This window comes from Amblyraja radiata, chromosome 21 (genome assembly GCF_010909765.2).
Source record: "Amblyraja radiata isolate CabotCenter1 chromosome 21, sAmbRad1.1.pri, whole genome shotgun sequence".
Classification (NCBI taxonomy): Eukaryota; Metazoa; Chordata; class Chondrichthyes; order Rajiformes; family Rajidae; genus Amblyraja; species Amblyraja radiata.
In genome coordinates this window covers 26,547,305-26,573,618 of record NC_045976.1, presented here as the reverse complement: position 1 = coordinate 26,573,618, position 26,314 = coordinate 26,547,305, and the positions used below count along the sequence as shown (strand labels likewise).

The following is a 26,314-nucleotide window of genomic DNA, read 5'->3' as shown; positions in this document are numbered from 1 at the left end:
CCCCGCACACTAACACTATCCTACACTCCAGGGACAATTTACAAATTTTAGCTAAGTCAATTAATCTACAAACCTGTACGTCTTTCGATTGTGGGAGGAAACCGGAGCAGCTGGGTAAAACCCAGGCTGTCACAGGGAGAACATACAAACCTCCGTACAGACAGCACCCATAGTCAGGATCAAACCCGGGTCTCTGGCACTGTAAGGCAGCAACTCTACCACTGTGCCACTGTGCTTAAAAACAAGAATCACGATTTTGGTACATGTAACATTTTGAAATGAAAACCGTGCATTTTCTGATTAATTTGCTTTTTTCTTTATTTCATGTCATTTGGCCTGAACAGCCTAAAACAGCTTTAGGGGTCTTACTTAAATGTTTATGCAGCCACCCTTGCTCTCACCATTTACCCCACTCCTCACACTCAGATGTCATGGGAATCAGATAATCCACTGCTATTTTTCTCTTGTAAATATTTCTATAATTATATCCAATAAACTGTGAAACAAATGTTCAAAGAGAAGGGATTCAAGAAAATAGTTCTTCACAACTGAATACGATGCAGCTGCAAATTGATTATATACCATCACCATTTCTAGTAACTGCACTACAAATCCAGTCTCAGTGGATGAAGAGCTTCCTGTCATGAGTCAGGTGTTAGCTTTAACAGCGTCTGACAATGATGCCAATGACAATTTGACCTTCTCCGTCGCAACTCCTGTATCTCAGTTCCAAATGTATCAAGGTAAGAGGATTGACATTCTTCATGTAGATATTTCAGAGAGAGGAGCATTTCTCTCTCTTTACAATAAGCAGGAATATTTAATGTTGTCATTGCTTTCTGCTCCATGTTATACACTATGCCCATTGATTGATTGTCTGCTGAATTATTATACCTGATATCCTGAGAAATAAAGGATATCTTACTCTGTTCAAACCAACATAAAGGAGATGTTAGGAATCTGGAGCAATTTGCAGGGTGCTCTCATTTAAGTATTTCCAGAAATTCCCTCTATTTCATCATTTAACTTACGTCAGGAATGTTTAGGATTATCATTGTCATGTGTAGAGCTACAGTAAAAAGATTTGCTTTACATGTTATTCAATCAAATCAGGTAATCCTCTACATAAATGTAATCAAACCGAAGGAATGGGAGACGATTCGGGTCGAGACCCATCACTATGTTGGCTGCTTTTCCAAGGCAGTGTGAAGTGTAAGAGGAGTCTAGTCTGTGTGATGGACACGGCTACATTCACAGCTCTCTGTAATTATTTCCAGCGTTCTTCGGCAGAGCTATTCCCAAACCAAGCTCTGATGCAACCATTACCACCTAATTAAATTGTTCAGACTGAGGGGGAGGGGGGGGGGGGGGTCCAGATATTTCCTGGGATCAATGTGCCAGTAGCAGATTTGCTCTTATCACTTGGTGGGAGAACAGACAGCCTGGTATTTGACCTGACAGGGTGCATTTTTTTTCCATTGAATCATATGTAGACAAAAATTGCTACAAGCATTAGAATGAAGGCATTCTCATGATTCAATTCAATTTTTCAATTCAATTCAACTTTAATGTCATTGCACAAATACTGAGTATGGGTACACCGAAATGCAGTTTTGCGTCAGTCCGTAGTAGTAGTGCATATAGAAATTTAAAAAAAAGAAGATACAGAATAATAAAAAATACAGAATAATTAAACAATGGGGACGGAGGGACCGGAGAAATCTATCGGCGGGACTCCGAGTTCAGCAATGTGATGGTATAATTGTAGAAGCTGTTCCTCATCCTGCTGGTACGAGACCTGAGGCTCCTGTACCGTCTCCCTGATGGGAGGAGGGCAAACAGTCCATGGTTGGGGTGGGAGGGGTCTTTAATGATCTTCCCAGCCCGTCTCAGACACCGCTTTCGGTGGAGGGCATCCATGGCAGGGAGCGGGGCACCGATGATGTGCTGCGCGGTTTTCACCACCCGTTGTAGTGCCTTCCTGTCCGCAACAGTGCAGCTGCTGTACCATACCGTGAAGCAGGTGGTCAGGATGCTCTCGATGGTACAGCGGTAGAAGTTGGTCAGTGTCTGATAAATGGAAGGAGCTGTAACTATGACAGAGAATCATGGCCAATGCTGAGTAATATGCTTCAATAGTCCCTCAGATAAGAGGTCCCTCCGGTTTCTATGCTGCTCGCCAAATAGTTGTTCAAATGAGATGACAACAAAGATGTACTGATGCCTGTGCTAATTTCACTGAGTGATTTATGCCCTGATACACCAAAACTATTCAGCATGATGCACATTGACAGGGATGGATGGTGGTTGAGGTCTACACTCAAGTCTAAGTTTCATATCGAAAGAGTTAAGTGATCTGTATGAACAAACTTGTGACTCACTTTCAGATGGAAATAATGCTTGGATTGTCACCAATTCCTTATTGGACTATGACGATGCCTCTGCTAGCAAAAGCTACGAACTAACGATAATCGTCAGCGACTTGGGCTCCAACAGTGCAACATGCAGTCTGACATTTACCATAAATGCTGTTAATGAAGCTCCTGACTGTGAGGCTCAGTTGGTAGCAGGAACAGGTGAGTGCAACACAACTGAGTAAAGCAAGGTGTCAATTAATACATTGACAGAGACTAGCAAACAATAAAATGCCCCCTGGGTGGATTGCTGGGATTAGATTAAGATTGTTAGATTTTAACTCATCTTTTATTGTGTTTAAATTATCTTTGATGGACACACTGCCCATGCAATAATCAGACTGCCACACAGTTTTGAAATTCTAAATAATGCATGTGGAAAATATGAATCCTCTCCACCCATTGAACTACTGAAAATGAAAACCCCACCATTCAAAGACACAAAGTGCTGGAGTGGCTCAACGGGTCAGGCAGCATCTCTGGAGAAAATGGGTAGACAACGTTTAGGGTCCCATCCCTAAACATCACCTCAGATGGCACAGTGGCAAAGTGGTTGCTGCCTTATAGCGCCAGACATTAGAGCTCAACCCTGACTACGGGAGCCGACTGTACATAGTTTGTACGCTTTCCCTGTGACCGCAAGTGTTTTCTCTGGGTGCTCTGGTTTCCTCACATATTCCAAAGATGTGCAGGTTTGTAGGTTAATTGGCTTCTGTAAATTGTTCCCAGTGTGTAGGATAGAACTAGTGTATGGGTGATCATTAGTCAGCATGGATTTGGTGGGTCGAAGGGCCTGTTTCCACACTGTATCTCCAACCTAAACTAAACTAAACTAACTCACCTATCCATGTTCTCCAGAGATGCTGCCTGACCCATTGAATTACAGCACATTGTGTCGTGTATGTAAGCCAGCATCTGCAGTTCCTTGTGAGTACAGCCAGATATTTTACTTTTTTCTTGAGGTGATTTGATCACAAAGGATTTGTGGACATCTGATTAAGCTTCTCCAAAGATTCAGGTCACCAAATGTACTTCAATGACATTTTAATTCTGGATTGTGAAACCCATCTGGCTTTATTGGCTGGAAGGCCGATTCCCTGGTATTTTCTTGACCGATTTGCAGATCCATTCCAAAGTATTCATCCAGAAGAGTATGTGTATAGGATGATCAGGGAGAGTTCATTCTCTTACCACAACCTATAACGGCTGACATAGCAACCCTTACCACAATGCCTCCTGCTCCCTGTCATCGCTTCATGCTCCACGGGGAAATTGCAATTGTTTTCTTGGTGCAGTAGAATTAATGCCAGGCTAACATGAAAAACTCTCCTCAAGCAGGTTCACTCTTGAATCATCAAAAAGTCTGAAACTCAAACTATTCTCCTGCCAGATTTATCTATTGATAAAATATGTTTCTACTATCCTCAGGACCGGCTGTGACTATTCCAGAAACCACTATTAACGGGGCATCGGTCTATAAGTTAACTGCATCTGATCCAGATAAAGATATTTTACATGTAAGTCATTCCAAAAACAACTTTGACTAAATTCCAATTTGTCTGGCATTATCAATGTTGCAAGAACGTTTGAAATCTTTAACAGCAGTAGCCAATGCGATCTTACAAAGGGAATCCCAAATTAATGGGTGCTGAGAGACCACATCCAGAGGAAGCAATATGTCTGTAACCAGTGTTAGTACATTCATTCACATTTCTGAGCCATTTATCGGTGTGTCTCTTTGCTCTGATATTCATTTCTTCCAACAGAATATTAGATTTGAGACCACACCTGGAGTGTTGTGTGCAGTTTTGGTCTCCAAATTTAAGGAAGGACATTCTTGCTATTGAGGGAGTGCAGCGTAGGTTCAAGAGGTTAATTCCCGGGATGGCGGGACTCTCATAAGTTGATAGAATGGAGCGGCTGGGCTTTACACTGGAATTTTGAAGGATGAGATGGGATCTTATTGAAACATATAAAAATATTAAGGGATTGGACACGCTAGAGGCAGGAAACATGTTCCAGATGTTGTGGCAGTCCAGAACCAGCGGCCACAGTTTAAGAATAAGGGGTAGTCCATTTAGAACGGAGATGAGGAAAAACTTTTTCACCCAGAGAGTTGTGAATCTGTGGAATTCTCTGCCTCAGAAGGCAATGGAGGCCAATTCTCTGGATGCTATCAAGAGAGAGTTATATAGAGCTCTTAAAGATAGCGGAGTCTGGGGATATGGTGAGAAGGCAGGAATGGGGTACTGAATGTGGATGATCAGCCATGATCACAGTGAATGATGGAGCTGGCTCGAAGGGTCGAATAGCCTACTCCTGCACCTATTCTCTATTACTTATTGTCTATTGATATTCCTACATTATTAATTTTGATTAGTGCGGGTGTCGAGGGGCGAAGGCAGGAGAATGAGGTTGAGAGGGAAAGATAGATCAGCTATGACTGAATGGTAGCATAGACGATGGGCTGAATGGCCTAATTCTGCTCCTTTCACATAAACATTCAATATTGCTGTTTTTCTATGAGTTCTCTTTCATATAATTAATATTGATATTTGATAAGGAAACAAAGCTTCACTATATGCTCTGCCACAGAATGAAATAGGACACTTATAGGAATCTAAACATTTTTATTTTCCAAGTATTCCATTCTGTCGACCTCCTCTGTCAATTCCACCGCTCGATTTAGCGTGGACAATTTGGGTCAAATTTCCACATCCGCTGCTCTGAATTATGAAAATGGCGACAGGGTAGGTGATACATTATTATCACCAGATAACAAGAACGTTTATACCAATCATTTAACAGATCAAATACTAAGTTCATCAATTCTATTCTTCATTCCAGCTCTTCTATGTTGAGGTTTCTATTGAAGACAATGCGACTACAAACCTCAGTTGCACTGGCACATTGACTATCACAGTTACTGACGTCAATGATGAAACTCCGACCATCAGGTGCAGTAATTATCATTACAACTTTGATAATCTCTATCATTTCCAACGTGCAATATGGTACTTTGCTTTATTAATTGGAACATTTATCACACTTTCAGCTTCTGTCCAGTAAGTGCTTTGACCTTGGATGAAGGAACAGCAGCTGGGACAACACTGGTCACTTTATCAGCCTCTGATGGTGATGCCAATGACAACCTGACTTTCAGCTTTAGAGCAAATGAACCCGACTTTGAAATCCACCAAGGTAAAAAGATCATCATCTATGACCAATGACCAGTGACCACGGGTGCTGTCTGTACGGAGTTTGTATGTTCTCCCCGTGACCTGCGTGGGTTTTCTCCGATATCATCGGTTTTCTCCCACACTCTAAACACATACAGTTATGTAGAATAATTGGCTTGGTAAATGTAAAAAAAAATAGTTCCTAGTATGTGTAGGAGAGTGCTAATGTGCGGGGATGGCTGGTCAGTGCGGACCCGCAGGGCCTGTTTCCACGCTGTATCTCGAAACTAAACTAAACTAAATGAGACAGAACAATATCAAACCTACTTCAAAACACGAAATTGCATTTTTTGCCATTTTACGTACCTCCTAATCTTTGTTTTTTGTGACTTTCTTTTGCCTTTGCATTATGTGGATTAAGACCACTGCCTCTGCTTTGCACCAGATCCAAACATGTTTCTTAGCCATGTTCTTAGCCATGTTCGGCTTTGATTTTTGTTGTTGTTGTAGATTTGTGGATGTGACATTTTGTATATAGTGTTTAATTTCTGTGTGCATAAGTCTCTGTCATGATGTTTCCATTGTGTGCAGATGATTCCCTGTCCTACGGTTATTGGGGTGATTTCATTTGTTAATTGCTGCTCTGTCCAAGTGGCCATACAAGATACCTGACCTATCTCTAATTTTGCTAATTGCCTGGGCTCGCTTGTACTGATTTAATTTTGTGATAGACACAATATGCTGATGTAACTCAGCGGGACAGGCTGCATTTCTGGAGAGAAGGAATGGGTGGTGTTTCAGGTTGAGACCCTTCTTCAGATTGAAAGTCATGGGAAAGGGAAATGAGAGATATAGATGATGATGTAGAGAAATATAGAACAAATAAATGAAAGATATGCAAAAAAGTACAATGATAAAGGAAACAGGCCAATGTTAGCTGTAGCTAGGTGAGAACGAAAGCTGGTGTGACTATGCTTCTTTCTGGTAATGATTTGCATCATATGTTTGTGATTGTTGGTGTATCTCACTTGCTTTCTACAGTTGCACGTGGCTTGCAACTATGAGACCACTTTTAGTTTAGTTTAGAGATACAGCGCAGAAACAGGCCCTTCGGCCCACCAAGTCCGCACCGACCAGCGATCCCCTCACATTAGCACTATCATATCCTACACACTCTAGGGGTAATTTACACAAACGCCAAGCCAATTAACCTACATACCTGTACGTCTTTGGAGTGTGGGAGGAAACACTCCCGGGTCTCCGGCGCTGCAAGCACTGTAAGGCAGCAACTCTACCGCTGCGCCACTGTGCCGTCTTCTACCTTCTACCACTTCCACCAAAATTGTTACTATCACCTGAGCTTTGTATGCTTGGATTATACTGTATGCCTCTTTTTCCTTTTAGATGGCGACATTGCAGAAATTACCAATGCATTCGAGTTCGACTATGAGAATGCCTCTGTTATCACGTTCTATACATTAAGTATAGTTGTTACAGACACGGGAGGTAATACAGCAACGTGCAACCTGAACGTAACGTTGAATCCCATCAATGAAGCTCCTGTTTGTGAAGCTAATTTTAAAACTGCAGGTGAATATAATTAAAACATTCATCTCGATATAAATGTAATATGGCAGCCAAGTCTGCACACAAGTAGAGGAAACTGGTCATTTCAAGGCGTTTTAACAAGAGCAGACTTTTTGCCTGAACCCTTACTATCTGCAGACTACTGTGGTTCAGCAACAGATCTCACTATCACCTTCCTAAGTGCAATCAGCATTGCCAGCGACATACTTCTTAGGAATACAATGCCAATATATTTATTCAGTTCAGCCACTTGTTTGTGGTTTTATATTTTTAAACGTCACCATGGGAATTCTGATGCACGGGTTGATCCTGCAGGTAGTAAGTAATTTGTGTAAATAATAGCATAATTTAAATATCAATTAATTTAATTTTTGTAAAAAGTAACCAAGACGGCTGACGAAGACAAGGCCATGGACATTGTCTAATTTGACGTCAGCAAGGTCTTTGATAAGGTTCCACATGGTAGGCAGCTCTAGAAGGTTATATTACATGGGAGAGAGCTAGCTAACTGGATTCAGAATTGTCTTCATGGAAGGAAGCAGAGGGTGGTGGTGGAAGATTGTTTTTTGGACTGGAGGTCTTTCTCTAGTGGTGTGCGTCTGCATTGGTGCTGGACCCATAGCTGTTTGCAGTTTATGTCAATGAGTTGATTGAGCATGTATGATGCATGATTAGTAAGTTTGCAGATGTTGCTAAAATAGGTTGTATTGTAGACAGTGAAGATAATTATCAAAAATTACATCAGGATCTTAATCAGCTGGGCAAGTGAGTTGAAGATTGGCTAATGGAGTTTAATGCAAATAAATGCGAGGTGTTGCATTTTGGGAAGTCAACTCAGGACAGGACCTTCACAGTGAATGATAGGGCACTGTGAATTGTTATAGAGTAAGGGGATCTCGTACAGGTACACAGTTCTCTGAAAGTGGCATTATAGGTAGATAGGGAGGTAAAGAAAGCTTTTGATATGTTGGCCTTCATCAGTTAGTGTAGTGAGTATGGAAATTGGCATGCTATGTTACAGTTGTACAAGGTGTTGGTGAGACCATATTTGGAGTATTGTGTTCAGTTTACGTCATCTGTCTGTAGGAAAGATGTCACAAAGCTGGAGAGAGTGCAGATAAGATTAACAAGGTAGTTCCCAGGTTAAGAGATCCTGATCTATAGAGAAAGGTTGGGCAACCTTGGACTTTATTCATTGGAGTGCAGAAGGATGAGGTGATCTTATAAAGTTGTATAAAGTCATGAGGGGAATAGATAGGGCTAATGCACAGTGTCTTTTCCCCAGTGTAGGGGATTCAAGAACCATAGGAAACTTGGGGCATTTTTTCTATTGAGAGACTGGTTGGTATATGGAACAAGCTGTCAAAGGAGATTGTTGAGACAGGTGCTATAGGCAGCATTTAAACAGCAGTTGCATAAGCACATGGAAAGGAAAGATTGAGAGATATGGGTCTATCATTGGCAAATGGGACTAGCTTAGATGGGCATCTTGGTTTGCATGAACGAATTGGGTGGAAGGGCCTGTTTTTGTGCTGTGTGACTACGACTCTTTCAATAGAATGTACTTTACATTAAAGCTATTCCTTTTGATACAGGCTTGACTGTCGCTATTTCAGAGACAAGTGCTATTGATACCTCAGTATATAAATTGACTGCATCTGATCCTGATGGAAATACCTTACAAGTAAGTTTTCTCCGAGTGCAGGTTCTTTCTGTTCTTAGTTAAGTTGAAGATAGTTAGTGGAAACACATATCTTAACCCTTGTGACAGTGATACACCTTATTTCATGTATGAAATTCAGATTCAGATAATTTATATTTATATTTAAATATTTTTAAACATTTTAATATTTCTTAAACTTTTTAATGGAATGATAAAAAAAGTTTGAATATTTATGAATATGTAGATTACATGGAACAGTACAGCATAGGAACAGGCATTTCAGCCCACCGTGTCTATGATAAACATGATATCAAGTTGGGTAATCTCCTCTACCTGCATGTATCCATATCCCTCCATGCCCTGCATTCTTAAGTGCTTATCTAAAAAGTTCATAAATGCTGCTATCATATCTGTTTTCACCACCATTTATGGCTGCGCATTCCAGATACCCATCATTCTCTGTACAAAGAAACTTGCCCTGCACACCACTTTTGAACTTTTCTCCTCTGACCTTAAAGCTGTGCCCCCTAGACTTTGACTTCTTCACTGTGGGAAATGGTTCCTACTATCTATCCTATCTATGTCTCTCATCATTTTAGATTGATCCTCAGCCTTTGACACTAGAAAGAAAATGACCTAAGTTTGTCCAATTTGTCCTTAATACTCTCTAATCCAGGTAGCATTCTGGTAAACCTTTTCTGCAGCCTCTTGAAAGCCTCCACATGTCATGGGGCATCTGGAACTGCCCACTCTACTCCAAATGCAGCCTAACCAAAGTCATATAAAGCTGCAACACGACTTCCTGACTCTCATTCTCAATGCCTCGACCAATGAAGGCAAACATACCATATGTTTTCTTTACCAGGGAAATAGAAATCTTTTTACTCTTGAGTATGTTTGTCAATTGATTTCACCTGAACTTGACTAATTAGGCTTTCAATGCATTTCTCTGGCTGGGTCTTGTTGAGATCTCAACCGATGATTGCAGTTACAGTCCTTATGCACTGCTGCACATGACCTAACTTAACAGGTCAGAACAGGCTGAATGGGCACCTGTTGAGTTGATGTATAGGAAAGAGGTGAGTGCAGGAGGTTTAATAAAAAGAAATTAAGATTAAAATAGAACATATAATAAAGCCATTCATAACATATCTACGGAATATATATATGGAATATTGCACTGACAGAAATCTACTTTTGTTATTTTCAAGTATTCTCTTCTGTCGAGCTCCTCCATCAACACCACTGCAAGATTTAAGGTGGATAATTTGGGTCTCATTTCCACAGCGACCACTTTAAATTTTGAAAATGGTGACACGGTAGGAGAAATATTGTTACCACTGAGAAGATCTTCAGCACATGTACTTTATTCCAACCATTTATGTACCAATACCTATGTTGTAGATTTCATTCCAATCCTTCACTTTGTTCTTTTCCTCCAGGTTTTCTATGCCGTGATATCTGTTAGTGACAATGCGACCACAAGTCTCAGTTGCTCGGGCACAGTGACGATCACAGTTACTGATGATAACGATGAGGTTCCAACCATCAGGTTCATAATAAATAATTTCAGTATTGGCAAACAGATCGGTTGTAGTGATGGTTCTCTGGTGAACTAATTGGAATGTTTATGACATTTCAGCTTCTGTCCATCGAACACTTTGGCCCTAGAAGAAGAAACAGCTGCTGGGGAAACACTGGTCACTTTATCAGCTTCTGATGGTGATACCAATGACAACCTGACTTTTAGCTTTGAAGTAAATGAACCTGACTTTGAAATCCACCCAGGTAGGCTGCACAATGACAACTGGTGCAGAACAATGTCCAGACTATTTTAAAGGATCAAACCACAATATTATAATTCTCCCGCTTTAGCCAATTGACTTAGTCATTAGTCTTATTGAAGCATTGTTTGTATGTTTAGATTGTTGCATTATAGCTGCAACATTTTATTTTAAATCACAATTATGTGTCTCTCTCTGTCACGCGCTGCCACTCTTTACTCTGATCTTTGTCTCCACTTGGTTCTGTGGAGGTGGTAGTTCTTCCAATCAATACCTAGAACATAGAACATTACAGCACTGGCGGCCCTTCAGCCCACAATGTCCATACTGAACATGATGCCAAATTCAACTAATCTCCTTTGGCTTCACAAGGTCCATATCCCTCCATATCCTGCAAATCTATGTGCCTATCAAAGAACCTGTTTAATGCCACATTCATAACTGCTTGCACCACCACCACCCCTGGCAGCACGTTCCAGACACCCACCTTGTAAAAAAAACAGTTTGCCCTGCTGACCACCTTTAAACTTTATCCCTTGCAGGGAGGAGGGGGGGGGGGGGGAGGAGAAGGGAAGCTTCTATTCATCCTAACTATGCCTCTTGTAATTTTTTTTAAATCATTTTGTCAGTCCCACCCCAGCCTCCAGTGCTCCAGGGAAAACAATCCAAGTTGATCCAACCTCTCCTTCTAGCTAATATATTATTTAAAATGAAATGCAGATGCTGGTTTAACCCAAAGATAGACACAAAATGTTGGAGTAACTTAGTGGGTCAGGCAGCAACTTGGGAGAAACTGGATAGGTGACATTTCAGGTCAGGGACACTTATTTGAACTATCCATTTTTTTCAGACTCCAGCATTCAGACTCCTTATAGCTAATACCTAATCCATGCAGCATTCTGGAAAACCTCTTCTGTACCATTTCCAAAGCCTCCATATCTCCTCTGCAATGGGATGACCAGCACTGCACACCATAATCCAAATGTGGCCTAACTAGAGGCATATAAAGCTACAACACAACTTCCTGACTCCTATACACAATGCCATGACCAATGAAGGCAAACATTCCATATACCTTCTTTATTACTCCATCCACTCTCAGGGAGCTGTGCACTGACCCACAGGATCCCTCTGCACTATTGTAATGCTAAACATAAGATCTTGATCAAATTATAGTAAGCAAAAAGAGGGATTACTTATGAATATTGTTTTTGTTCACTATTGTTTGTTGCTTAAGACCTGCTCTGTTAATGTCATCTCTGGTCATCGGTTTGATCTCATTTGTTCATTGGTGCTGTGTACAATGGAGTTACATCTGTTTTGATATTACATTGAAGCTCTTGTTTTGAATTGTATTTGTAATATTTTCCATATGATATTGTACTGTAAACAATCTTGTTAGTGCGATGTGTTTTTCTTTCATTGCTTCTCAATGGTCCTCACTGCATTGAATTTTCAAAGTACTGCCATCAGTCTTTCTGAGTTATAATGTGAAAAAGGTATATACAGGAAATATTATTTAATTGACTCTTCTGTCTTTCAGGTGTTAACACTGCAATAATTACCAATGCATTCAAGATGAACTATGAGAATTCCTCCGGTATCACTTTCTATACATTAAACGTACGCGTTATAGACTTGGGACATAATACAGCAACATGTAACATTAATGTAACATTGGTTGACATCAATGAAGCTCCTGTATGTGAAGCTGCTTTATTAGCAGGTAAAATATAATTAAATTGTCCATCACAACGTAATGTTTAAGGGTGTTGGTACTTTGTTAGTTGTTTCTTCTTCCTTGTTTTGCTCTTCAAGCTTAAAATATCAGCCTACATTGCATATAAGTAAAAGGCATATGATGAAATGTATGGGAGTTAGAATATTGCCTCAGCTCAAATTGTTCAAGCGGTCATGGAGGACCACACGTAGATACAAACCTACTGACAAAGTTCAGTTGCAGCAGAGTTGGAGGAGCGGGGAGCATTTGATAAACTCAGTACACTGACAGCTCTACTTCCTTAGAAGGCTTATTAGAAGGCTCGCTAGAATTTAGAAGATTGAGGGGGGGATCTTATAGAAACTTACAAAATTCTTAAGGGGTTGGACAGCTCTAGATGCAGGAAGTTTGTTCCCGATGTTGGGGAAGTCCAGAACAAGGGGTCACAGTTTAAGGATAAGGGGGAAATCTTTTAGGACCGAGATGAGGAAAACATTTTTCACACAGAGAGTGGTGAATCTCTGGAATTCTCTGCCACAGAAAGTAGTTGAGGCCAGTTCATTGGCTATATTTAAGAGGGAGTTAGATGTGGCCCTTGTGGCTAAAGGGATCAGGGGGTATGGAGAGAAGGCAGGTACAGGATACTGAGTTGGATGATCAGCCATGATCATATTGAATGGCGGTGCAGGCTCGAAGGGCCGAATGGCCTACTCCTGCACCTATTTTCTATGTCTATGTTTCTATTAAGTTGGGCATGTCTCCCAAGAACTCTCACCAACATCTACAGATGCACCAGATAAAGCATTTTATTGGGATGCATCAGGGCATGGATTAGGAACATCTCCATCCAAGACCGCAAGCAATTGCAGAGAATTGTGGATGCAGCCCAGACATCATGTAAATCAACCTCCCTTCCATTGACCCCATCTGCACTTCACTCTGTTTCAGCAATGCCCCCAGCATAATCAATGATGTGTTGCACACCAGACACTCCCTCTTGAGGCAAGAGGTACAGAAGTGTGAAAATGCACACCTCTAGATTCAGGGGCAGTTTCTTCCCAGCTGCTATCAGGCAACTGAACCATCCTAGCACCAGCTGGAGAGCTGGCCTGGCCTACCATCTACCTCATTGGTGACCCTAGCACTATCTTTAATCGGACTTGAATGGAGTTTATCTTACACTAAACATTATTCCCTTTATCCTGGATCTGTACACTGTGGGTGACTTGATTGTAATCATGTATAGTCTTGTTGCTGACTGGATAACATGCAACAAATAGCTTTCATTGTACCTCGGTACATGTGACAATAGATTAAACTAAACTAAACTAAATTAAACTCTGGAGATGTGACCCAGTAATTAGAATACTGAAATCAGGGTCCATTTCTATTTTCGCAGTCAATTCAATTTAGTGTCTGCAGGTATTGAAACATTGGGCTTAAAAAATCCCTCAGCTGAAAGGAGGCGTGAGTTCCTCTGGGAACCGGGAATTATTTCCTAATCACTACCGTCGTACCAAGAGGATCAGTACTTCTTTCTGGATGCACACACCAACATCATGTCAAGATGTCTCCTTCCTTCTGTGCCGTCCCTCTGATGGACACGTAGCGCTGTCCTCTGCTCCCTCCTTTTCAACGAGCCTGGGGACAGGTCAATGGCCAAGTCTTCTGTGGTAGGCTTTCACTCAATACCCAGCCAGCTTTCAAAAGTTATGGCAGCTCCTTTCTTTCAACCTACCTACGTGGGGTCCACCAAATACATTCTGGCTAAGGCAGTGGACATGAGGAGAAGAAACTAAGTCCACTCATAAAGCCTTTTATCTATAATGGACAAGGCATTTACAATGTAGTTATTTACGACTGCAGGATTCATGAAAATAATTCTTAGGTGATTTCAAGAGAATCATCAGTATGTCAGAAACAAACTATTGTTGTTTATATTAAATGCATTTCCTTTTGTACAGGACCGTTCGTTACCATTGCAGAGACAACAGCTGGTGCCTCAGTCTATAAGATAAATGCATATGATCCTGATGCAAATTCTTTGCAAGTAAGTCTTGAAAAACAAATTGTATCTGCTCTTGATTAAATTTAAGGCGTTTAACTGAAATGATTCTCAAACTCATTCAGAACCATTAAATCCACCTGGCAATTAGTGCCCATGAAGTTGTTATATAAGGAAGCCCAGAATACGTTCATGTTCTTAGATATGATGTTACTGTGGTTGAATCAATCAAAATTCTGGCTCATGACAATCTCCAACAGGTACTGTTTGATGTATTCAATTATTGAGTTAAAGATATATTCACAATTTAGCAGTCACATCACGTGCAGACAGCTTGTCTGTTCCCTAATGAACCAAACTATTTTGAAAACTCAAGTTTGAAATTCTTCGAAGATAGACACAAAATGCTGGAGCATCTCAGTGGCATGTTTGGAGAAAAGGAATAGGTGATGTTTCGTGTCGACACCCTTCTTCAGTCTGAGAGTCAGGGGAGGAGAAGCCTCTTCTGTTGTTTGGCACAATGTGTCAACTTCATCATCATCATCTTCTCACCCATACTAAACATGCCTGTGCAGTGGCTCGGACAGGGGTGGGGAACCTTTTCATGTTGGAATCCCGCATTAAGTTAGCTGAAATCTAATAAGGCCGCATCCAAGAAACTTCAATTAGATGTACTTAAAATTGTACATTATTTTGGTAAAATAGCCCTCATGACTTACTAATGTTTTAATTGTGGCAGTCAGTCGGGGAGGATTATTTTGTTGAATCTTTATTTACTCTTTGGTATTTTAAATATGTTCATTTTAAGATTAAAATTAAAATATTAAAAGATGAACAGAAAATCATTAATAATAATAAAAAGATTTGTTCTACAAAATTTGGATTCATTCAAAAGGCTACACTTAATAGCCTAGAAGGCCGCAGGTTCCCCACCCCTGGGCTAGGATCATGTCAGACTATGCAGTGATATATTTATATATGTTTATATTTATAATGGTGCCTCTCAACCCATAAAGTGTGATTATAACAGGATTGTAACACCAGTTCCCCAGGGTCCTAAAATGTACTGTTACCCCCATCACTTCTCCTCATAATTTGGATGAAAGCAGTCCTTTTTTTGTGACAGTTCGCTCTGGGCTGTCTAAAAAATTTACAACAGGCACCTCTTAAAAAGTTAATCGTCATTATTTTGCGTTCCTGCCACGTTTGTTTAAAACCACTGGATGAAGTCATATGTGAAATACAATGAAATATCCCATGTGAACAACAAAACTGTGAAAGTTTCACTGTTAATATTGCTGATCATAAATGCGATCCTATATACATGCTGACTTACAGCCAGGCCAGATCGTTTCAGAGGCTGCAAAAATATACTTGGCTTTCCTCAAATCATAGTCCTGCTACCTGGAATCAACAATGTGCACCAGCTGGTCTTCCCGCTGCATCTCCTGCGACACCTCCTGGCATTCCTGCTGCATCTTAGGATGGCACGGTGGTGCAGCAGTAGAGTTGCTGCCTCACGGTGACAGAGACCCAGGTTCGATCCTGACTACAGGTGCTGTCTGTACGGCGTTTGTACGTTCTCCTCGTGACCTACGTGGGTTTTCTCCGAGATCTTTGGTTTCCTCCCACACTCCAATGAACGTACAAACTCCGTACAGACAAGAACCCATAGTCAGGATCGAATCCCGGGCCTCTGGTGCTGTAAGGCCGTAGCTCTACTGCTGAGCCGCCGTGCCGCACTGTACCCATATTTTCATATCACTACTTCTCTAAACTTGTACCATTCTCGCAAACTGTCTCAATACCGTGACTAAGTCCAGAAAAGTTTCATCCAGACACAGATTCTGGATGTTAAACTAGTACCTCGGAAGAATAGGATTGGAGTTGAGAGACTCATGCTGTTGAACTAATTTAATCAACTCAAAGTATCAAAGTCAAAGTCAAATATACTTAAAAATAGAATTTAACACAAACATCCACCACAGCATTCTTCACTATGGCACACTCCAAAGTTCAGTCAGTCGTCCTCCTTTGTTCATTAGTGGCCGGGGCCATAAACCCTCCATGGTCGCCGCTACGGACGGCCGGATGTACAGGCCCTCTCGTCGGGATGATCTAAACTCAGACGTCGGGATGGTCGAACACACTCCGTGGTTTGGAGAGCCCGAATCAGCGCTTTCCTACCGGAGACCGCGGCTTCAGGATGTTATAGGCCTCAGGCCGGCGGTCGGAGCTCTTCTCCGTCAATCCCCAGCAAGGGATCCCAGACTCCGGATGGTAAGTCCACACCATGCCCGCGGCTAGAAACTCTGCAGACCACAGCCACAGGATCTTAGGCACGTGAAAACATCTCTGCTGACCATCGAAGAGAAGGCAGGGGTACAGGTGATACACACATCTACATTCTCAGATACTGGAGGCACGGCTCATTGATCTGGGATACTGGCTGCTGGAGGGGTCAGGATAACATTGAGGCCTCTGGTGATGGCCACTTTGATCTTCAGAGAGCTGGTCCACATGGTTTGTGTAGGAAGGAACTGCAGATGCTGGTTTAAAACTGAAGATGGACACAAAAAGCTGATGTTTCGGGATAAGACACTTCTTCAGACTGAAGAAAGGTCTTGACCCGAAACGTCACCTATTCCTTTTCTCCAGAGATGCTGTCAGACCCGCTGAGTTACTCCAGTTTTTGTGTCTATCTTTGGTCAGCCTGGTATATGGATGAGGCAATGACGCACCTTCGGTAGCCTGGGTGACCACATCGCAAAGATACCCAAAGGATGCTTGATGAAATGTATACAGGGATTGTGTTTACTATTAAATTGGTGTAATGGCAACAATGTCTTGTGATTGTGTGCATTATTAAAATTAATTATGTTAAGGATGCATTTGCATGTGAACTTTCCACACGGTTCAGATTAAATCAAATGCAGCGCTTTCAGTCAATATGCCTGCCATGTTCCCCTGACTCTCAGTCTGAAGAAGGGTCTCGATCCGAAACATCACCTATTCCTTTTCTCCAGAGATGCTGCCTAACCTGCTGAGTCACTTTAGCATTTTGTGTCTATCTTCGGTATAAATCAACACCTGCAATTGCTTCCTACACGTACTGCCTGTTATGCAAGCAAAGAATTTCCCTGCCTGTTATGCAAGTAAAGAATGATCACATGTGATAATAAAATATTCATTCATTCATGTCAGGTTACCCACCACCCCAAGGCACCAGTAGTTATTACCCATGGACCCATCCCTTGCATTAAACAATCCAGAATTCTCTGACAACTGCTGTTTACTGAAATCTCATTCATTGCATTTGATTTCAACAAATGTATTGAAATAAAGTAGAAAATAAAGTTTCCCTAAAAGATCAGCTGCACAATCAAACATTGTACCAAAATAAATCTAATTTTGTTCTTATTTTCAAGTATTCGATTCTGTCAAGCTCTTCCACCAATACCACAGCCCGATTCAGTGTGGACAGCTTGGGTCAAATTTCCACAGCAACCGATTTGGATTTTGAAAATGGTGACACGGTAGGAGATACATTATTGTTACTGACTAACATGAAGTCCTCAGCACAGATAGATAGCATAGCCAGTTTACTGACTTGCACTGAGCATTGCTATCAAATCCCTCACTCTGTTCTTTTCCTCCAGCTTTTCTATGCTGTGGTTTCTATCAGGGACAATGTGACTGGGGGCCTCAGTTGCACAGGCACAGTGACCATCACAGTTACTGACGTAAATGATGAAACTCCAGTCATCAGGTACATTAAACATCACTCCAGTGTCGACAGACAAGATCAGTTCTTTCATGATGATTGTCCTTTGGTTTATTAATTGGAACATTTATCATACTTCAGCTCCTGTCCATCGAGCACTTTGCTCCTGAATGAAGAAACAGCAGCTGGGACAACACTGGTCACTCTATCAGCCTCCGATGGTGATGCCAATGACAACCTGACTTTCAGCTTTGCAGCAAATGTAGCGGACTTTGAAATCTACCAAGGTAGGAAGAGAACTAACTGTGAATAATTACAAGTGAGGCAGAGCAGTCTCCAATCTGTCTGAAAGGATCCAATTGTAATGTTATAGTATTCATGGTTATAAAAACCGCTCAAGATATTGCCCGTGCAATATTCAGTTTTGTGGGTTTTCTGACCATTACATTTGTGTCAAGTATATCTCAAACTTTTTTGTGTGCTCAATATCTCACTGTTCTTAAATTTGTTCCTGTACTTTGATCTGTTGAATGCGTTTCCTTTTGTTTATCGTGATATGCCTGGTGGACGTATGATGAGCTGTCAATCTATATGACACCAACCTCCAAGAAGCAAGGTCCATGCTATTATCTTGGAAAATGGGAGCACTTCCCATATCTCAGGAACCACTCTGAATGAAAGCATTCCATCCGGTGTGCCTGTAGATCAAGCCCCCAGATCCAACACAAAATCTATGGTCCACATGGCAACAGTGATCCTTGGTTTTCTGTGCAGTTCTGAGACCTGGCTACCTAGTGCATTCAGGTTGACAGACTGGCAAAATACCACCCATGTTCTCCCTGCTAAATTCTCTAGAACTGATAACATCCCCAGTGCTGGGGCCCTGATCCTGCTGGGGCATTCTGACGGGCAGATCATGCTGTTTGCCTCTCAGAACAGATACCCTTTTCCATTCCATCGCAACAAGTGGAGAAAGGAAGAACAGCCTAGGAAGTCTTTAAAGGCTCCTTGAAAACATTTATCAGTTGGAAATCCCTGGTCGGTGAAAGCTCAATATAGAGGCGTGCTAAGAATCAGGTTGAGAATCCCAAATTCATGCATCAGAAGCACAAAGAAAGTCACATGAACAATTGAAACTCTCCACCCACCAGCCCCATTAAGGTTTCCCTGCCCAATCTGTGGCCAAAACCCTGGGTTTCACATTGATTCCATCGTCTTCCGCAGAACCCACAGTACTGAGGTCGAAACAAATCATCTTCAGTCCCCAGAGACTACCTTAAAAGATGAAGGATATTTAAGTAATTCCTAACTTATTTAGTCAGTGGTGTGATCTCATTGGTACTGCTGAAATTGAGTTTGCATAGAACATTCAAAGTTTTGGTTTTGAGTTGGTTTTTGCTCTATGTTGTCTTTTGTAGTCATTTTCTATGCAGTAATTAATTGCAAAGTATCTTCTGGTTATTGGCATTGCTATCTATTCTGCCTTGGGGCTCACACCTACAAATTGCAGCCCACAACAAATCCCCATGTTGGGGGAGTCCAGAACCAGGGGGCACAGTTTAAGAATAAGGGGTAGGTCATTTAGAACAGAGATGAGGAAAAACTTTTTCACCCAGAGAGTTGTGAGTCTATGGAATTCACTGCCTCAGAAGGCAGTGGAGGCCAATTCTCTGAATGCTTTCAAGAGAGAGTTAAATGGAGTTCTTAAAGATAGGGGAGTCAGAGGATATGGTGAGAAGGCAGGAACTGAGTACTGAATGTGGATGATCAGCCATGATCACAGTGAATGGCGGTGCTGGCTCGAAGGGCTGAATTGCCTACTCCTGCACCTATTGTCTATTGTCTATTATTTTATCAACTGTAAGGCTATCAAATAATCAGGCTGGACCAAGCCAGAGAATGTCCATGGATGTTAATTAAAACACAAGCTTCCCTCTTTCAGATTCCAACACTGCAAGAATTACCAACTTGTTGAAGCTAGACTATGACGATGCCTCAATTGTCAAATTCTATACATTAAATGTAGTGGTTACAGACCTGGGAGGCAAAACAGCAACATGCAATCTGAACATATCATTAGTACCCATCAATGAAGCTCCTGTGTGTGATGCTAATCTTTTATCAGGTACTTTTTAAACACGATGAAAATATTTCTCATGCCCTTGTAATGAATAGTGATTGCAATTTCTGTTTTTAACTTTCTGATTGTATTCTGTGCTTGCAAATCATTTTCTTCTGCATGACCCAATATCTAGACTGGAATGCATGACAAAAGGTGGTGTGGTGATGTTGTATTCAACTTTGTACGTTCATAGAGGAGAGGAGGAAATCTGCCACAATGTAACGAGTGCATTCTCGTGCTCTGGTGATGCACAGCTAGAAATATGAAGGCACTGGGACCATGGCATATTGGGGAAATGTATTAGCAGACTTGTTGTTGTCTGAGAGGTAGCACATTTCTGAAGTTAGTACAGGATCAAATGCAACAATGCCAGGCAGGATCCTGTTCAGAAATATTTGCAATTGTCGGGGGAATGTAAATGACGCAGAGCTTTATATGAGAGTGCAAGTCCAAACTTGCTGAACTCTTTGCTGGAGTTCTCCCATTGTAATGTAATGTTGGGCGTCTCAGGAAATGCAGAGGGAAATTTTTGATGTAGTTCCCCAGAAGCAACAAAGAAATCTGCTCTCTGATCCTGTCCATTGGACGATCTGTTCACTGATTCTGCCCTTTAGAGAATTTGTTCACTAAACCTGCCTACCGTGTGATCCTTTCACTAGAAATCTGTTCACTGAACCTGTCCCAAAGGGTGATCTTTTAATTGGAAACCTGTTCGCTGAATCTACTCAGCAGGTGATCTATTCACTGGGAATCTGTTCACCAACCCTGCCCACCAGGTGATCTGATCATTTGGGAACTTGTTCATTGATCCCACTTGCCAAAGGTTCTGCCCACTGAATCAGGTTAGATCTGATCCAAGAATAACAAATGTACTAATTGCAGTGGAAAGGATCAACAGCAAGCCATCTAGCTAATATTAGGTATTTCACAATTTTGAATTAATTGTTTCCTTGCTTCTTTTACATTGAATAATCTAAATATTTTAATTGATTTTTCAGTTCTTTTTTTTAAGGGATTTGTGTATGTATATTTTGATTGCAAGAGATGTTAGGGAAGTCCAGGACAAGGGGTCACCGTTTAAGGATAAAGGGGAAATCCTTTAGGACCGAGATGAGAAAAACATTTTTCACACAGAGAGTGGTGAATCTCTGGAACTCCCTACCACAGAAGGTAGTTGAGGCCAGTTCATTGGCTATATTTAAGAGGGAGTTAGATGTGGCCCTTGTGGCTATAGGGATCAGGGGGTATGGAGAGAGGGCAGGTACAGGATACAGAGTTGGATGATCAGCCATGATCATATTGAATGGTGATGCAGGCTCGAAGGGCCGAATGGCCTACTCCTGCACCTATTTTCTATGTTTCTATGTTTCTATGTTCTGATGCATTCACATGATCAACAAATTTGACAGCTGGCTAATCCTACGGGTGGGGTTTAGCAGTCAAAATCTCTATCTGATCTAGCCTGACGAAGGGTCTCGACCCGAAATGTCACCCATTCCTTCTCTCCAGAGATGCTGCCTGACCCGCTGAGTTATTCCAGCATTTTTCTCTCAACAGTTATATGACTGGTGCTTATTCTTTCCACTGGTGTGACATTGCATTGTGTAGGGCCATGCCATTGTGCAACGTCTTCCTACATAGGGTCTGCACATTACTTACTGGCAAGGCAAGAGTAGAGCCATAATAGTGCATGAAAGTGAGCGCAAAGGGGTCTAAAAACTAAGAACCGCAGATGTTGGTTAATAAACAAAAGGTTCACAGAGGGGGAGCAGTGAGAGAGGGTCTTAGAGAACACCGGAGGGTCCCGACCTGAAACGACACATATCAATGTTCTCAAGAAATGTTGCCCGACCCGCTGAATTACTTTAGCACTTTGTGTCCACAAAGTAGTTTGTTGCTAGGAGCAGGGTCAGGCCCAGCATTTACTAAAATGAATAAGGACCTTACTGATTTAGTAGAGAATAATAAACTGGATTTGACATTTACCAGCCTATTACAACATTAATCAAATGGTGATCAGAACATTATCCAGTTCAGCGACATGCTGAAATGAGGAAATCAAAATGCCTTTTAAGATTCTGGATTTAGTTAAGGCTGATTATCCCTGGACCAATCCAGAGAATGTCCTCATGGATGAATCTATATTGGATGAAACAACAACAGATCAGCAGGAAGTATAAACTGATAGTTGCAGCAAGACAGATCATCTTGTTCACAGAGACCTTCAAGATCTCTCAACCCCAAAACCTGATCTCACAAAACCTTTTTGAACATGAATTCTGAACCTTGCACCCCTCAACACTGAAGAATCCTGGAGGAAAGCTCAGGCCGGAAACACCTCTACAAACGGAAACATTGAATCCAGAAACATTGAGACTGGAGATGTGGGACTTGACTGGCCACAAGAGTATGATAACAATCCTACTCTGTATCAGGGCTGGCTATGGCCACGGTGGCCACCAACAGCGCTCATTGCTTCATCTGATTGTGCCTGTATCCTGATCAAACCCTGGGACACAATACATCCAATCCTGACCATGGCTTCAACGTGGTACCAGAGGGTTACACAAGTGATGCTGGAACCTGGAGCAAAATACAAACTGCCTGAGAAACCCAGGGGCCTGAGCTGCATCTGGTGGGGGAGGTACATGACTGGCTCAGTGATTCGAAGATAATAGTCACTGTTCCCAAAGCCACACAAAAGGGGGGAGGCATTCAAAATAGAACATGTTAGGTAGAACCTCTTCGTATCTTTCGACCATAGGAGCTTCACATGCCAAATAGTCACAACGCATTCAAATCTTCTCTGATTGCTTCAACATGTTATCAAAGACTCCAAGTGTAGGCTTTCCTGTCATTCTGCCTACATTCTGCTAAAATAAAGCAACACCCTTCTCAATTTTCCCCAAATACATCCCCATGAAACCAATGACGTTTCACTATTGAGAAAAACCCAAAATCAACCAAGAAAGCTTCTACTCAGTAGTCATGACAAATAGAGTTGATATTGTTGGTCAAAAACAAACTGTTGGTGGAACATAATGAGTCAAGCAACATCTGTGGAGGGAAATGGACAGATTATATTTTGGGTCAAGACCGTTTTCCCAGACTTCTTTGCTGTTGCATTTGGGATTAATAGCAGGACTGAAGTGAACATGGTTAAGATTATTTCAATACCAAATCATTGGTTTAACTGAAAAGACGCATTAATTTAGTGCCATTAATACCAACATTTTTATAGATCAATGAAATATAATTGACAATGTGGACATTTCTTTTGGTATAGGACCAACTGTTACCATTCCAGAGAACACACTGAGTGGCAGCTTGGTGTACAAGCTGACTGCCTCAGATCCTGATGGAAATTCTTTACAAGTAAGTCCTTTTTAAGCATGGATTATTTCTGCTTTAGATTAAGACATCAAATTCTGAGTTTTTACATCATGTTGAACTATTTTCACCTACGATGGTGTTAATTAGCAAATTCTAACAGCAAGTCAGAGTGTAAGCCCTATTTAATTGATGAATTATTTGATCTGACTGGGCTATTGGCATTTCCAAGGGATAAGCGATGGGGAGTGGCAGTCAGAGAAAGCAACACACCATCTTTTAATGGATGTGGACATTGACCTTGCCCAGCTGCTCCTGGACAGTCATTCCTCCCCCTCCCCATCAGGTAAAAACATTAGGGGCGGTCACGGTGGCGCACCAGTAGAGTTGTTGCCTTACAGCGAATGCAGCGCCGTAGACCCAGGTTCGATCCTGAATACGGGTGCTGTTTGTATGGAATTTATACGTTCTCCCCGAGATCTGTGTGGGTTTTCTCCGAGATCTTTGGTTTCCTCCCACAATCCAAAGACCTACAGGTTTGCAGGTTATTTGGCTTGGTAAATATAAAAATTGTCCCTAGAGGGTGTGGGATAGTGTTAATGTGCAGGGATCGCTGGTCGGCACGGACCCGGTGGGGCAAAGGGCCTGTTTCCGCGCTGTAGCTCTTAACTAAACTAAAAAATAAACTGGGAGGTACACAAAAATGCTGGAGAAACTCAGCGGGTGCAGCAACATCTATGGAGCGAAGGAAATAGGTAAAGTTTCGGGCCGAAACCCTTCTTCAGACTTGGTGTTGTCTGTCCAAAGTTTGTACATTTTCCCTGTGGGCGTGGGTTTTCTCTGGGTGCTCCGGCTTCCTCCCACATTCCAAACATGTGCAGGTTTGTAGGTTAATTGGCTTCTGTAAATTGTCTCTAATGTGTAGGGTAGAACTAGTGTATTGGTGATCAGTGTTTGGCGCAGACTCGGTAGGTCAAAGGACCCATTTCCTTTTTTTAATTTTTTTAATATTTTATTTATTAGAAGTGAGTACAATGCATTGGTACAAAAACGATGTTAACATATTACATTCTCTGTACAACTTCCCTTTTTTTACAACCTTCCGCGCTGAATCCTTAAACTAAACTAATCGGTTCTGCCCCATTTCTCTCTCTACCGTTCTTTGTCCTCCTTTTTCCTGTTCCAACAATATATCACCTTGCTTCATTTCTACTCTCCACTGCCATTCACCATTGCACCCTCTCCCTCATATCTGTTCTCTCCAAGACCCACCCACTTCCACTACCTTGATTTCCCATCCTCTCATTATCCTCAATTTCCTTCTAATGTCCTGTCGGCCACCTCCAAATACGGCTTCTCCTCCTCATTTCCCAGCTTCAGTGGGACCCAGTCACCTCCCCATACACAACACTGTTTGACCTGAGCATTGCTCTTGATACAGACTTGGCCTACGCAAAGCACATGATAAGGAGCTATTAACCTTAAATGTGTGGTTTGCTTTACAAAATCAGATAGGAACTTAAATGATAACAGCATTAAAATCCAAGTCCGTCACAGGATGAAGCTTTCACTGACATGAATCTAATAATTATTTTTTCCAAGTATTCAATTCTGCCGAGTTCCTCGACCAATACCACCGCTCGATTCAGTGTGGACAGTTTGGGTCAAATTTCCACAGCAACTGCTTTGAATTTTGAAAATGGTGACACGGTAGGAGACACATTATTATTACTGCATAACCAAATGGTTCTCAGCACAGAAAGTCCAGCCAGCTTCCAGACTTGCACTGTGTATTCCATTCAAATGCCTTCCCTCTCCTTTTTCTCCAGGTTTTCTACGCTGTGGTTTCTATTAATAACAATGTGAACACAAACCTTAGCTGCACAGGCACAGTGACTATCACTGTTACCGATATAAATGATGAAACTCCAACTTTCAGGTACACTAAATATCATTCCACCGCTGTCAGAAAGGTTTGCTTCCGTCGTGATGGTTATTTTTCAGTTTAATAGTTGCACTGTAATTCCCATTACAGCTCCTGTCCGTTGAGTACTTTGCTCATGAATGAAGAAATGGTTGCTGGAACAACACTGTTTACTTTCTTTGCTTCAGACGGCGATAGCGATGACAACGTGACTTACCGCTTTGCGGTAAATGAGACCGACTTTGAAATTAACCAAGGTAGGAACAGTTACAAATGTAAGAGAACAAACGTCACCAATTTAGGGCGATAAAATTGCATTGTTATTTGTGGAGAGCACCCATTCACATAATTAATGATCAAGCACAACCCCTTTGTGTCAACACATATTTGTGCCTTGTCCTGTCTGCCTTTGGACCACATTCTTCAGTGCTTCACCCTGAGTGACAACTATCTTTATTCCGAATGTTTTTTTCACCAAATTGACCCGTAAGTGTAGAGGTAGATTCATAGTTCTTTCAGTGTTTCTCAATAGGTAATACGTTGCCTTGTTTATCTTGTTATCAGCTCCACTCCAGTGGTCCACTTGCACTGTCTGGTCTGTGGTTGTCACTGTGATCTCACTTGTAAACAGGTTCTCCCAAAACATGTGGGATGTGGCAGGTGGGATCTGAGCTTTTTCTCATTTTGTCTTACATTTCTTATATATTTCAGTTTCCAACTGTGCAATAAATCCAATTCATTGCAGCTAGTCTATAAGAATATTTCAGCATTGAGAACATTTGAGGTTTTCTTTTTGAATGTTATTAATTGGGTCGTGCACCATTTTGCCTTTGTAGTAATTTAGTTGCAGTAATTAATTGCA

At 41.5% G+C, this 26,314-nt stretch overlaps 1 protein-coding gene across 1 annotated transcript in view; it reads left to right on the top strand.

Moving 5' to 3' along the window:
• Window positions 1–26,314, top strand: part of LOC116984983 (protocadherin Fat 4-like) — a 105,440-nt gene that overhangs the window by 55,612 nt on the left and 23,514 nt on the right. The window contains exons 45-64 of the mRNA XM_033039344.1: window positions 598–743; window positions 2,388–2,576; window positions 3,843–3,931; window positions 5,262–5,371; window positions 5,470–5,615; window positions 6,998–7,183; window positions 8,776–8,864; window positions 10,055–10,162; window positions 10,286–10,395; window positions 10,486–10,631; window positions 12,171–12,353; window positions 14,312–14,397; window positions 17,781–17,888; window positions 18,012–18,121; window positions 18,218–18,363; window positions 20,019–20,201; window positions 23,485–23,573; window positions 25,131–25,238; window positions 25,358–25,467; window positions 25,564–25,709. Of these exons, the coding sequence (XP_032895235.1) occupies window positions 598–743; window positions 2,388–2,576; window positions 3,843–3,931; window positions 5,262–5,371; window positions 5,470–5,615; window positions 6,998–7,183; window positions 8,776–8,864; window positions 10,055–10,162; window positions 10,286–10,395; window positions 10,486–10,631; window positions 12,171–12,353; window positions 14,312–14,397; window positions 17,781–17,888; window positions 18,012–18,121; window positions 18,218–18,363; window positions 20,019–20,201; window positions 23,485–23,573; window positions 25,131–25,238; window positions 25,358–25,467; window positions 25,564–25,709 (2,588 nt within the window). The remainder of the gene's footprint in view (window positions 1–597; window positions 744–2,387; window positions 2,577–3,842; window positions 3,932–5,261; window positions 5,372–5,469; window positions 5,616–6,997; window positions 7,184–8,775; window positions 8,865–10,054; window positions 10,163–10,285; window positions 10,396–10,485; window positions 10,632–12,170; window positions 12,354–14,311; window positions 14,398–17,780; window positions 17,889–18,011; window positions 18,122–18,217; window positions 18,364–20,018; window positions 20,202–23,484; window positions 23,574–25,130; window positions 25,239–25,357; window positions 25,468–25,563; window positions 25,710–26,314) is intronic.